A 14614-nucleotide genomic window follows, 5' to 3' on the forward strand; every position below is an offset into this window, starting at 1 on the left:
TGGTAAAAATCTTGAGTTCATTTCTGCCCACAAAGACTTAATCAGACGCTAGCAGATCTAATTAAATATATAAAGATTAAACTTGTAATTAAAATATAAATTATGGATCCACTTCTTATTATAGAGGCGATGATATTTCGCATTCGCTATTAAATTTTGAATAGAGGTGAGTTGTAAGTACTAAGTAGGGTACAAGACCAATAAGAAAAAGAGGGCCTGATGTCCTCGTACAAAAGCTTACACCATAAACCATCCATCCCCTATTTAGTCCCTTTGTCCCTACACACTCCACATGCCTTTGTTTTTCAAGTCTCCCTCCATAAATACTCCCTCTTTCCTTCCCATATTTCCCTCACAATCACAAAACATTCTCATACTAAACTCATATCCCTTGTATATTTTTCATTATAAACTACTAGCTGATTATCTCTCTTTGTAATCAAAATGGGTCTAAAGAAAACAAGCAAACAAAGCACTCAAACAGCAGCTTTGAAACAAATAATCAAGAGGTGTTCCAGCTTCGGAAAGAACGAGAATGGTTTCCCCCATGATGTTCCAAAAGGTCATTTTGTTGTCTATGTGGGAGAAAATAGGAGCAGATATATAATTCCTATTTCTTGGTTGTCATATCCAGAATTTCAAAACTTACTTCAACGAGCTGAAGAAGAGTTTGGATTTAGCCATGAGATGGGCATTACTATTCCTTGTGATGAAGATGATTTCTGCTCTCTTATTTCCATGTTCAGATGAAGACCAAGACCAAGTTGGGTTTGACCAGCTAGGTTAATTAGGATATTAAGTAAATAGTAAGAGGTTTCCTTTTATTTTTAACTGACAATAGCCCACATCTAACTATTGTGGAGTTTGGGTTGATTTGTATATTGGTTTCATGTACTATTGGTATTTTCATCAGTGGTGTCGATTCTGCACCCGTGGAAAACTCTTCATTCTATTAGAGGCCTTTGTTTGTTCAGAATTTGCAATTTTCTTTTCCTTAAAATTTTCCAATTTTCAAGATTATAATTCAATGATAACTTAGTGATTATAATGTGATAACTGATAAGGATGCGATCATATCAATACTAACTCACCAGATTCCATCAGACTATAATGTGATAAGACCTCACATTGTTATTATATAGGTCAAAACATATTTACTTTGACTGCTAGCTTCTCAAACTTACTCTAGATTTAACTAGCCTGTAGTACTTTCTTAATAGTTTTTAAATAGGTTACTTGATTGTATAAATATTTTTTTTATCGTCAATATATAAAATTTAAGCTCGTTAAATATTAATCATCAGACTTGTATTGTCTGACTAATGAAGCTAAGATGTATGTGTAACTTCAACAGTTCGAAATTTGAAATTTTAGCCTCGCACATACTTCCACCGGCTAAGTAACAAATATACTTGACTACCTTGCTTGACCGCTACCTATACTTGCTTCTCCAGTTTTATGTTTGCACAATTTAACCAAATTATATTCGCTTACATTGTAAATAAGTTTATATTATCGGTGCATATTAACATGTTGTAGCAGATCATTTATGTTATGTATCTCTTACTCCCCCATTCACTTTTACTTGGCACGTTTTGAATTTTCACGACCCTTAATGAAGTGCATAATTTATCATGATACCCATATTAATTGATGCATAATTTTTTATTGGATTTGAGAAAATGATTTTAAATGAGTAATAAATATTGTGGGTATAACAGGAAAAAAAAAATTATCTTCTCTTGATATGCGTAAAGTGACAAGTAAAAATAAAATCTATTTTTAGTATACATGCCAAGTAAAAGTGAACGGGAGTATTTGATATCCAAACCCCACTAGTGGAATTTTACTGGGTTGTGTTGTTGTATCTCTTATTTGATATGATAGTGTGAAAAAGATTTTACATTGTGTTAGTACATAGTACAATAGTTAAACTCTTAAGTACTATATATGCTTCTAATCAAATTATGTTTTCAAAAATTGGTGAATAGGTGCCTTGTATTGTGAACTTCTTTCCTCACGCAAATAACTTTAACTGTATTAGACTTTTACATGGGCTACTTATAGTTAGATTTGTATTATTTCTATGTTTATTGCTCTTTCAAAATTTCCAAATTTAAACGTTCACTATTTCTTTAACTAGCCATCTTATTCCTTCAGCTTATTATTACTTATTATTCGAAAAGGAAAGGTCTTAATCCATGTTAATCATTATGAAGAATAAGATTAATTAGTTTCAATGATATAATCAAGATAGCTTTTAATCTGATAATGTGATAAATTAACAAGATGTCGAGCCAATATTGAAGACACATACTTTTGAGCACATGGTTGTAGGACCAGTATAAGCATATTCCTACTATAACTTATCAATCAATTGAATACTTAAAATTGTAAAACAAAAAATTAGTACTATAATTTTGTCCAAATACTGAGTTCTTTCTTTTATGGGATGCATGACTCAGTCGAAGACAAAGTGAGATAGAAAAGGGGACAATGGTACACATGTGCACAGTGTTATTAACGAAAGACGCAATCATCTCTCACATCATCTTTTTATCATTAAAAGTAAGATTAGACTTTTAAAAAAAATATTCCAATGACTCAATTAATTCTTTTAGTTCCTTAGATTCTTAGGTAGATTTTTGTCTAATCGGTTTTTCTGTTGTAATGATCTGAAATGGAATCCGTCATGTGTTTTGCACTATCGATTATTAAGAATAAATTATAGAAGGATTGTTAGCAGCTTTTTGCTCAGGTTGCACTCTTATTTTGCCTTCACCATTCCCAGCCAAAATGCAAACATATTATAACAATATGATTCGAAACTTGGAGTTTTATTAGTACTTAATTAAGTCTTTTATGCTTTTACACTTGAATTATATTTTCTTCTGTCTACTCCTTCCAACAATCCACAGAGAGAATAATGCGTTTGAATGCAGAACAGTACAACAACAACATACTCATTATAATTCCACGAGTGGCGTCTGGAGAGGGTATTATGTACGTAGGTTTTATCCCTGCAGGTAGAGAGGCAAAACCTATGTTGCTCGGACTCTCCGAAAATGTGGCCGGATACGTGTCAGATCCTTCAAAAGTAATGCATTTTTAAAGGATCCGACATGGGTACGGTTACATTTTGGAAAGTTCGCGCAACATAAGGCAAAACAGCCTGTTCTTTATTCTTCGATCCTAAATATTAGTAGGTGTATTACTTTATTATATATCTATCCTTACTATTCCAACTAGGAGTAGTATTAATTAAGTAAAATATTTAAGAAGAGATAAATGATAATTTAGATCATACTCTTATGATTAAGGCTATTAAATAATTTTCTTAATGAGTGTGCAAAAATCATAAAAGACAAATAAACCAGAGGAAGTATTTATAGGTTTTTTTTATTTTATTTACTTTTGAAAAAGGATGTGTATTTTTGGATCTAGTCTTGAAAACCTTTGGGTCTTTGGGAACACAAACTTTCTGTTATGTATTATTTTTTTGAAGAAACAACATTTGTTGTTTGTTAATTCTCTAGTTTACTTGTCAAAATAGGTTTTCCTCGTCCTATCTTGGGTGGAAATATATGCTATGTTTTTTCCTTTTCATTTCTTCCTTTTTTAAAAATAAAATTTCGAGGCAGCATTTTGTCAAGGTTTATGATTTGGAATTATGGAATTTAAGAAAGAGACTAGCGATGAGAAGTACATTGTAATTTATAATTGCACCGCCACCAGATGAGGAAAATAGCAGTGGTACTAATCAAAGAGCTAAAATTGATTGACACCTTACCTTAGAGTCCACAATCTAGAAAGGATATTTTTTCTCATAGCAATGGTGACTTTGTCAAAATAATACTTGAGACACCATTTAAAGTCGGTGTCCCAATATGTACCTACCTAAACAAGCATTTATGTTCTACTGGGTCATTCATCTTGAGTATATTTCAAGATTGGTAAGCATTTTTCTGCCCTGTGAGAAGACTTTTGAAATTGATATTTCCATGAAAAAAGTAAAAATTGCACACATGAATGCAAAAACCGCAGGACAGATTCAGTACTAACGTACAAACAACACTAGTCAATTTTCAATCGACATAGTTGGGTAGCATTTAATATGGGGACATCAATGATTCAATTAACAAGGAATCACAATTCACAAGTCATGGCTTAACAACCACAGAAAAGTTTGATTTTTTTGCAAGACAAAGCATAAGTTCATGGACCCTTTTTTCCAGTTTGTTTTTAGATTGGAGAAGAAAAGACTCCAAAAGAGAAGTTCAAAGTATTCTCAGAGCCGTCAGACATGCATTAATGGCCCATAGGATGTTGTTCTATGGCTGAGACTGTTCAAGCTTGAGTATACAATTATGTAATCTCTTTTCCTCATCCCATTGGCAGTTTACAAACACCTGTCCAGATGTTTTCCTCATCCCATTGGCACTTTACAAAGACCTGTCCAGATTTCCACCACACAATGTGAACAGACCTGCCTAAAATCCGCCTAATCAAACTCTCTCCTCCGCCCCCATCCTCAAAACTTTAGTATACATTTCTTCCCTTTATTCCATCATTAAGCTAACGAAACGGGGAGTTCAGGGAAATAAAATTAGGAGATATTATAATATGACTTTTTTTATTTATGAAAGTAGTACTATCTATTATTGCACCGAGTACTTGATCTCCCACAACACATATACTTGATAACTCTACCACCAAAGCTTAGGTGGTAAAAAGAAAATTGCTTGGCGTATTTTTACTATACTGGATTTAAAGACTGATCTCCCAGTATCAATGATCCTAAGACACTCTCTTAAATAAACAAATATAACCATACATGAACAATGGCACAGCAACTATCTACATGAATACAATGTTAGATTACAAAAATAATCTTTTAATATTAAGCATAATAACTCACAATAAAAGGATATAACCGGAATTCTAGATATTAGCCTTATAATCCTATCAGTTTTAGACATATATAATACTACACGTTAGGAATCCTACATGATTACCTTTAGGAATCCTATTACTATAATTACTTTTAAGTTGTCTAATCCACATAAAATTGAACAAGTAAATATCTTTAATCATGTAATCTCATTACTTTTAGGATCTATGTTGCTCGGACTCTCCGAAAATGTGGCCGGATACGTGTCGAATCCCCCAAAAGTAGTGCATTTTTTAAGGATCCGACACGGGTGCGGCTACCTTTTGGAGAGTCCGCGCAACATAGTTTAGGATATACTTCTTAAAAATTCATATTACTAATTTAATTCGAAAACGTATTATAATGTCATATTACTAATTTAATTTGAGAATGTGTTATATTGTCCAAATCCATTTAGAAAAAAGAGAGCCTATACTATTATAAAAATATAAACATAATATTAATATACCAAAATAGCCCTAAATATTAAGCGGAAGAACTCATGGGGAAAGGACATAACTGCAATAACCTATTTTTGGACTACAATACCTTCTTTGCTAATTTTTAATATTTAATATTTTAAAATTAATAAAATTTTATCTATTAAATTCTTATTAAAAATATGTGAAAGGTTTAATAAAATCAATTTCATAAGAATCCTCCTTAATGGCAATACATTACCACTCCATAATGTCCAATACCCAAAAAAGTAAAAGTAATATTAAATGGACTGCATAAAGAGTTGAAATTGAGAAAAAAAATATCCGCACGATAATAAATTTTTATATTATATTTGAACTATTTTCCTACTCAAATAATATTTTTTAATGAGTTTTTCGTGTAATATTGAAAAATACCCAATTATTAAACAACAACTAAAAAATATTTAAGAATATAAATGTGTGAGAAAGAGAAAAAAAATGGTTAGCAAGAGTAAATATCACTAATGGTTCTAGAAACATAAAGAACTAAAAGTGAAATATCATATCAATCTTTTACTCTTTGAAAGTAAAATTTATTTTGTATAAAATTATGATTAAGATTAAATATTCAAAACAGGAGATGAACTAATATTAAGATCTAAATCAACACAGAATAAATTATTTTTAATGTTACAACTAAATAATTAAATCTTTTAATTAATTATTAGCAAGATAATCCAATTCAATTATTTTTTAAATTCATCATATGAGTAAAAATTTTATTCAAGTTAAAAAGAAACTTAGGATACATAAATTTATACCATAAAAAGAGTGTTAGAACACAAAGTGAAAAGGTTAGTACATTATTAAGAATCAAAATGCTATACAAAGCTACATCCTAATCAAGAACAAGCTTTAAAGACTATATTATAAAGTGTCGACTCTGGCATAACGGGATTATACTTTCTAGATGCCTAGGCGGAATCAAATAATATTTCTATGTCATACATTACTTGCAAATGTCATATCAAGAGGCATGACACTATTAGCAATAATAGCAAGTGGTGTACCAACAACGATTTTATTGTGCAGCCACCCACTTTAGATTTGATATACCTCTTCAAACAACTTAAATAACCATCACAAATATATCAAAGCAGAGAATAATGCTAAATTTATAAGGAAAGCAAAACTGATAATATGGGATGAAGCACTTATGGCAAAGTGTCAAACGATCGAAATAGTTGCCCGGAGTTCTTATTAATGAACGGTTTGGTGGAAAATTAATGGTTTGGGAACTGATTTCTGTCAAGTCTACCAGTAGTTTCAAAATCGACAAAAGTAGAGACTGTAAAAGCTAGCTTGCCAAAGTTATACTTCAGGCCTCAAATGAAAAAGATTCAACTGACAAGAAATATAAAGCAAGAACATATCCAGTATTCAGTGTCTTCTTGCTTTGTGTCGGAAACGAATAAGACCATCCAATAAAAGATGATTTGGTTTTTCCTGAACACTTGGTTATCAATCCCAATGGTAAAGTAGTGCATTTAATAAGAGAAATATTTCTATCATTAGATTAAAACGTAATTTGTACAAATCGCATGATAGAATTAAAAAAATATCTTACAAGCAAAAATGAATATGTTGATCAACTAAATAAAGGGTTGATTGCAAAATTTTAAAATAAAAATAAAATATTTTTCAGCTCTTTGACTCAACAGAAAATGATACCAATAATTACTACCAAGAAGAATACTTAAATTCTTTAATACCAAATGGCCTTCTATCATACAAGTTTGTTGTCAAGTTTATTATTTCTTACGTAGGTTAGTGTCACCATATGTATAATATACTAAGTTAAAATTGATCTTCCATTGTATATAGGTTCATTTTGAAAAAAAGTTATGTCCGTCATGCTACTGAAAAACTTAGATATGCCGAATAGCTTATGTAATAGCACACATATGGTATATAGAAATTTTGAGAATAACGTCATACATGCAAAAATTATGATATTGGTAAAATGTGCTTCTAAGTATATTCTTATCCCTAAATTCAACTTTCATCTCTCGAACCTTATAAATTTATGTGAAAATATTTTTTTAGTATGTTTATGTTTTGCAAATATAACAAATAAAACACAAAGACAAATATCATAAAGATTAGGACTATATTTACCATGTTTTCTTGCACGAACAACTGTATATTGCACTTTCAAGAGGGATAGGATATCAAGATCGACAACAAGAGTTTTGGTTAAGGCAGAGCAACCAAAGCATTAGGAGGAAACATACACAAAAAAATATTGTCCACAAAGAAGTGCTCGTTAAGATACCATCACATTAAATACTTTTAAAATATTATACATAATTATCTAACTAACATAATAAAATTAATCATTTTTGTAAGTTTTGATGATGTCCTTTTATTTTAAATTCACGTATTGTGCTAATGTAATAATATTTTTCGGCATTTAGATGATTGTTGTATTATTATACATAAAATTTCTCTCATTAATTAATTTTATTGTTCCTTCATATAAATAAATGTTTAAATCATCACGTGCCATTATTAACGTGCAATGCACGTTCATAGATACTAGTATCATAGTAAGTTGACAACTCTAGAATAACCTCCTTCAATCCTTACTAATATATTATATTAGTCTTCAAGTCACGTCTTATTTTACTGTTCAAAGTATATTTCAAATTATCAAAACTAGTTCTACACAGTACTATAGTAATGTCGAATTCTCTTTTCCTAATCAAACTGGTAAAACCAAATTTATAAACATTTGAAATTGTGAAATGTGCTTCGTGAGTTTTGGCGTATAACTAGCTGTTTTGTCCGTTCAATTATAAACTTCTCACTACTTTTGGATTTAGTACTTGTAAACCCCTTTCAAAAAGTACAAACATACCTAGGTCACTCACTTATTCTCCTCCAACTAGATAGCATGCTGCTCTATAATCTAGGATACATGACCAAATAACAAAGTATATTGTTAAGCCTCCCTGCCACTGTAAACAAAGAGTAGAAACTCCTGAGCCAGAATTCGAATTCCAGATGTAATGATCACTAGTAACCCAAATACCTCATCCTAGAAAAGAAAAAGAAAAAACACCTTTTTTATCAGTAGAAGGTTAGAAGGAAAAAGAAAGGCACTTTCAAAATTCTGATTCTATTAGGTCCATCAAAGCCAAAAGGTACAGTTCGGTTGAAATGAGATCCTCTGGCACGTCACAAAAAGAACCGGAAGAAAACTTGTCTTTCAAAACAAACTGCTTCTCTTATGAGCTCAAGAAAGCCCACATCCAGCACTAAAGACAGGCCTAATGACATACTTGGGGCACACAGAGCGGTGGTAAAGAACTGGAGTAATCCATATTACTTAACACAGGTGAAGTACAAGCACATAGCGGCAATCTGAATAGCACGCGTATTCCAGCCTTCTAAAGTAATGCAAAAAGCAAGTTACAAAGTAGACCGAATGTGACTCAGACTACTAGACTAACGACCAACCTTAAGAAACTACTTGAACATTCTTACACTGAATTTACGATCGCAAAAACAGAAGAAACAAAATCCCACAACACACAATTATCTTCTTACAGGTGGCACGACACCTCGACCAGGTGCTGCTCCACGACCACCAGCAGCCTGAGCCTGCAAGCAAGATGTTTATAATCAGGAGTATTTCTCGCTAGAAAAATTGCAAAACTTGTTCGCTTAAGTACGATTAATTCCTTATATACCGTTTACACTTCCCAATTAACACCCCCCCCCCCCTTTTACCCCGAAACAGGAGAACTAAATATTTATGCTCTTTGGAAAGAATCCTAGTTTTCAACTCACAGGGAAGCTCTAGGCGTGCTACATTGAAATGAGGGAAGGTTAGGAAGAGTAAAAGTAACAGGGTTAACTTCTTAAAATTGGATGCAGGCAGGAGACATACAAAATTAACATCCCCTATAAGTAGCAAAAAATTCATAAATGGAGAGATACAGGATAGGTAAATGATCAGCCACTCAGCCCCAGACACCTCTCTTAAACTTCAGCTACCCCTCCCCCTCCCGTTCTCTAAACCAAAAATGGAGTTTATCAACATTTTGCAAGTTAACTGCAATAAGCCTGACGTCTATTAAGTATCAGCATGAGGTGAATTTAGAAGTTGATTTCAAACACAAAAGTGCAAGTAAAAGCAGTAAAACATAAGCAGCACTCACTTTAGCTCGCATAGCAATAGCACGTCCCCGACCAACACCAAGTGATGTACCTTTGCCCTTCAAATATGAAAACAAACATAAGGAAAGGGCTTGAGAGAACAGCAACAATTAAGGACAAGTAAGAAAAGAACCTTGATTCTTGCTTCTAGCCGCTTGAACATGGGAGCATTCTTAAGCATATCAGGAATTATCATGAACCTGGTGGAAATTAAAGTTCAGTAATGATCTTACCAGCAATAGCACAGTATACACAAAAGAGTTAACCATGTACCTGACTTTGCTGCCTCTAATAAAAACATGCTCTAGTTGTGACACCCTTCCATCCTGCAGTGATCAATATTAGCAATGTCAAAAGAGCCTTAGATTCTAACTAATCCAATTTCTCACTTCTTTCATCAGTAGAGTCACCAAAATATGCTTAGATGTGTCATTGTTAGTATTACATTAAATTTCAGTTGGTGTAAAATTTAAGACAGTTTCGCGTGCTTCACTTCATTTCCATTTATAAAAATTTGTCTCTTGATGCATATTCTTTTCAGGAACAATGTGTTTCTTTTTTCTTTTACTAAAGAAAAAACATTTTACAAAAAACAAGGATAGGTGCAGCAGTAGGTCCGACTCGATTTTTCCCTTCTTTTCATAATGTATTGGCCATACTGCATATAGCTCCCCAAGCAAAAGAAAAAATGGTGAGGCACCAAAAGAAGGCAAATAGTCTAAGAAAATATGTGAGTTCATTAAAAATATAAGACTGGCAAAATGCTATAAACTCTAAATCTCTACTGGTCCTTCTACTATCGGCATTTTGATATAGCATAAGAAAGCCAAAAATTCAAAAAAAGCTAGGAAGATAACAGTTTGCTCAATTGGAAACATTTCCTTCCTCCATTCTTTAGACAGTTGAGGTCCTTTTCTAAATCTCGAGTTTTTCAACTTCTCATTTCTTTCTTTTTGGGGGGGATGTAGTCCTACACTAGAAATGGAAAGTCATTTCTTTATGATCTGGAACTAGCACCAGCATTAACATGAAGCAGATTTCTGAAGAACATGAAAAGATCGAAATAACCCATGAAAGGGATTGAGAACCACCTACTTTATAATTAAAAAAAAGGTGATTGAAAAACACCTAGTTTGCAAAAAAAATCAGACAGTAGTCTACCAAACTTAGTTTTTCTAGAGCTATGATGATTTTTTGAAGGCCTGGTAAAGGTGTTGGGGCTTGAGACTCACTGTCATTCAAGAGAAAAAAACAAAAAGATATTTCATTTTCAATTGGAAGAAATTCTATGAAGTACTTCATTTTCCATTGGAAGGAAAGACATAGAGAAAGGTTTATAAAACAGGTTGGTCATTCTACGTGTGAGTGGGGCCTCAAAATGGGTTTCATGGCAGGGAAAATCAGATTCTTCCATTATCAATTTTTGAGATACCTAATTGTGCCAATTTTTCTAGTTGAAAATATGACTTTTATGTATGTCAGCAACTCGGATCTATTGAACGATGTCCTCAGGCCCTTATCTTAATGATGGGAGACATGGGAGACAGAGAGAGGTACAGAAACAAGCTAGATAGGATATGTGTTATTCCCACTATCTCGTTAATGAACAGTAAAGCCTTTGTTCTCATAATTAGGAGAAGCAAGGACAACACCCCTTGGCTTTTTGCATATGGGCTTTGTCTTGAGGAATCACCAATATACACCCCCCCCCCTTTTTTTCCAAGAATTGTCAACAAAGTTCCCCCATTTTGTATCATGGAATGAGGCTTTCTGCAGTCCCCTTTCCTGCCGAAGAAAAGGAAAAGGAGGAAACTCTTGGTAACTGAAACTTCAAAAACTTCCCTTTCTTTATGCTATCTACATTCTACAGACTGCACTTAACAATATGCCTAAACTGCAAGCTGTTGGCATTCAAAATTATATTCAAGTGCGACTTCTGCAAAACCGGCAACTTTGCTCCTATCCTGGTAGCTCTAAAATGCCAGTAACAGTATTTCTTACTACAAAGGGCAAGAGAAAGGCTTTAGACAAAACAAATCACACTAGAAAGAACATGGGGGCCAAGTTCATAACTAATACATTTCTGACTTTCTCTAAATCGTTTATGACATGAAATATCCATGGGAAAACTTATCTTTAAAACTTAATCTCATCTACTGAATCGATGTTTCTACTACCTAACAACTAATAATTTCTGATTAAAACTTCTTTTGAATATCAATTATTATAGAGAGATTCCTGTCTTGTTTGATCAATTTGTATAAGCTTGTCTCAATTTGCATCAGACTACTTTTTCTAGATCAAAATAAGTCTATGTATGTTGTTCTTGACATTGATACTTGATATGAAACTGAGATTTAGAAAGCATGTCCGTAGATGCTCATATGAGTTATATGCTCGAGTCTCTTAGAAATCATGACTACAAGTCTCAATATATCTCCTTTGAATATGCTTTAGGTTACTTTCTGGCTAGTTTGATCAATCTAAAGGAGTATAAGATCTTGTGCTACTTGCTTCCTCTGTGCCATTGGGTAATTTTTATAACAAATAAGGAGGCTAATCAGTCTTTACATCCCTAACTGTTGGCATTTTCTAATAATTAGAAACGATATCTCTAAGCCTAACATGTATGCTTTTCAAGGCTGAGATGTGATAAAAGTAACTCAATAGCAGTGGTTTTAAGAGCAAAAAGCGTAAAAAAGCGGCAAGGCCCATGGTGCTTGAAGCAAAACGAAATAAGTGAAGCGCACAATGTAGGAAAGATTAGAAAATACCGTGTAACCAAATTTCAACTAAAGTAACTAATTTCAATAATGTTGATGTTACACACCCTAGCCTAGTGGTCAATGAAGTGGGTGGAGAACCATGAGGTCTCAGGTTCAAACCTCAGCGAAGACAAAAAACACTAGGCTATTTCTTCCCATCTGTCCAAGACTTGATGGATAGAGTTATCTGGTACCTATTGCTGGTGGGAGGTGGCAGGTATCCCGTGGAATTAGTCGAGATGCGCGCAAGCTGGCCCGACACCACGATTATCAAAAAAATGTTGATGTTAAGCCAAATCCTCAAAGTTGAGATTCAAGGCATCGACCACTTCTCGTTGATATCGCTTTGCGCAACATTGTATGCAACGCACGCCTGAAGCATATAGCAACGTCCATGAAGCGCCCCTTCTTTCGCATCGCTTCATTGCTTTAAGCGGTGAAGCAATGACTTCTAATAATGCAGCCCAAAAGGTACAATTCTCAAGCTAAACATAAGTGTTCTTCTGTGATAAAAGTAGGCTTGCTTACTAGACAGGATAAAAATGGGCTTGTTATTTACTGCTTAAAGGAAAAGATTGGATATATGATCATAAAGGCCATATTTCGAAATTAAAAGTCAAATCTGATATATCTCAGAGCAATTAACAAGATATTTGTACTAAACCCCTGAAATTAGAGAAATTTAATCGCAGACTAGAAATGCCTAACCAAAATAATAAGACCCCAAGAACAACCTCAAAGAAATCAAGCTACTCATATGATTGAGAACTTCCTACTTCGGGCAATGTGAATAAGTATAACTTCTTCTATCTTAACAGGGCAAGCGACACTCAACTGGTAAAGTAGGAAACAAGTGGTAAATGGCTAAAACATACATAGAAATAAGAAGATGTCATTCTGTGTACCACTTTTCCACTGTGGAAGTTAAACGAATCACCGCTACTGTCACCCTAATTACCGCACAGATAATTAGCTTGTTTGGAAACTATTGCACTGTGCAATAGAATATCGGGAAGACAAGTAAAAACGAGAGTAAGATCCAAAATATCACAAGCAGTCAAGAGAAAATATCTAGGGTTTAGGGTTTAAGAAACAGTAAAGAAAGCAGAGATAATAACGCTTTAACAAAATCAGGAAAATCACAAACAAAAAAAGTTGTAAGCATACTTTAGCAGTGTAAGTGATGCTCTCGAGTTGGCAATTCCAGTTGTCCTCGCACTCCACCATACTTCCTCTGTACACCTCTCCACTCTTCATCTCTACCGTCACTATATGTCCCGTCGCTTCGTGTAGAAGCTTTACCGGTATGCCTAAGCTTCGACTCATGGCTGATTTCTCCCTCTTTCCTTACTTCTCCGAAAACCTAATGTATTGCTGCTGGCTAGCGTGCGTGCAGCTCCTCCCAATGTCACAATGTGCTTAACAAAATTAAAACAATATGAGTCCCGCTACTAGAGAACTTAGGGCAAATTATCGCCGGTGCTCGACCAATGGATCAAATTTGATCCAACGGTTCTTGTTTACCCGTGTTACATGTAGGCTCTTTTTCTTTTTTAATTCTTTTTTTTTTCCTTTTTTTCTTGGGGAGCTCTCATCAGGAAATTTGACTTCACTACCGAAATTTGATGATATTGTATTATTGAGCCTCTCAAACTTCCCAATTATGTATATTGACGTCTACGCTTCAATACGTCTTTTTTTCTTTTTTCATTATATTGTTATAAAAAAAAATGTGACTTGACATTAAATGAATTAAAAAAAATGAAAATGTGAGCTTTAATATGGGAAATACATGTGATTCAAAATTTTTAACTTTTAAAAATGTAAGAGAGAACAACCAAGATATGTGTTTACTCTTGAAATGGATGACAATTGAATTTATACGCGGTTTAAGGGTACGTGGATTGATTCAATACGAATAATCAAGAACATTAAATAAATGAGTTAAGGGTACTATGAACAATCAAACAAGTCGTAACGTTATGGCCTAGCTTGAACTTGAATTGTGCAATAGTTTCTGCCCTCGGTCGAGTCTTGGGTTCGAGGCAAGTCAAGAACAAAGAACAAAAATAAAGTAGGGACTTTTCAATAGCTGGAAAGCAGAGAATTAATTTTTTATTGCCCTGATATGCGTGTTACAATGTGTCTATTGAATAAAAAACGTTCCCTTTATATAGTAGTAGAGTTTTACCCCTAGTACAATTCTAAAAAAAGGTAAAAATCTCCCTTGTACGCCAATTACTGATACGCTACCGACATCGGGCGAGATCCGC

General features: G+C 33.5%; 2 protein-coding genes across 2 annotated transcripts; one reads left to right on the forward strand and one right to left on the reverse strand.

The window, feature by feature from the left end:
• Nucleotides 297–909, forward strand: LOC109228299 (auxin-responsive protein SAUR50-like). The gene has a single exon (XM_019393451.1). The coding sequence runs from the start codon at nucleotides 445–447 to the stop codon at nucleotides 748–750; it is 306 nt and encodes a 101-aa protein (XP_019248996.1). The 5' UTR covers nucleotides 297–444; the 3' UTR covers nucleotides 751–909.
• LOC109227130 (small nuclear ribonucleoprotein SmD3b-like) lies at nucleotides 8713–13787 on the reverse strand. The gene is made up of 5 exons (XM_019392163.1): nucleotides 13509–13787; nucleotides 9850–9902; nucleotides 9710–9776; nucleotides 9579–9635; nucleotides 8713–9018 (listed from the first exon to the last, which is right to left on the reverse strand). Exons 1-5 carry the CDS (start codon nucleotides 13665–13667, stop codon nucleotides 8953–8955), a joined length of 402 nt encoding a protein of 133 aa, XP_019247708.1. The 5' UTR covers nucleotides 13668–13787; the 3' UTR covers nucleotides 8713–8952.

This window comes from Nicotiana attenuata, chromosome 6 (genome assembly GCF_001879085.1).
Source record: "Nicotiana attenuata strain UT chromosome 6, NIATTr2, whole genome shotgun sequence".
NCBI classification, from domain to species: Eukaryota; Viridiplantae; Streptophyta; class Magnoliopsida; order Solanales; family Solanaceae; genus Nicotiana; species Nicotiana attenuata.

What these genes read in the sequence shown, in the direction of transcription:
- LOC109228299 (XM_019393451.1), top strand. Translation starts at nt 445, where the DNA reads ATGGGTCTAAAGAAAACAAGCAAACAAAGCACTCAAACAGCAGCTTTG.
- LOC109227130 (XM_019392163.1), bottom strand. Translation starts at nt 13,667, where the DNA reads ATGAGTCGAAGCTTAGGCATACCGGTAAAGCTTCTACACGAAGCGACG. An exon ending in GGCTAGAAGCAAGAATCAAG is followed by an intron (nt 9,636 to 9,709) that starts GTTCTTTTCTTA and finishes TCATATTTGAAG; the next exon opens with GGCAAAGGTACATCACTTGG. An exon ending in CTATTGCTATGCGAGCTAAA is followed by an intron (nt 9,019 to 9,578) that starts GTGAGTGCTGCT and finishes TCTTGCTTGCAG; the next exon opens with GCTCAGGCTGCTGGTGGTCG.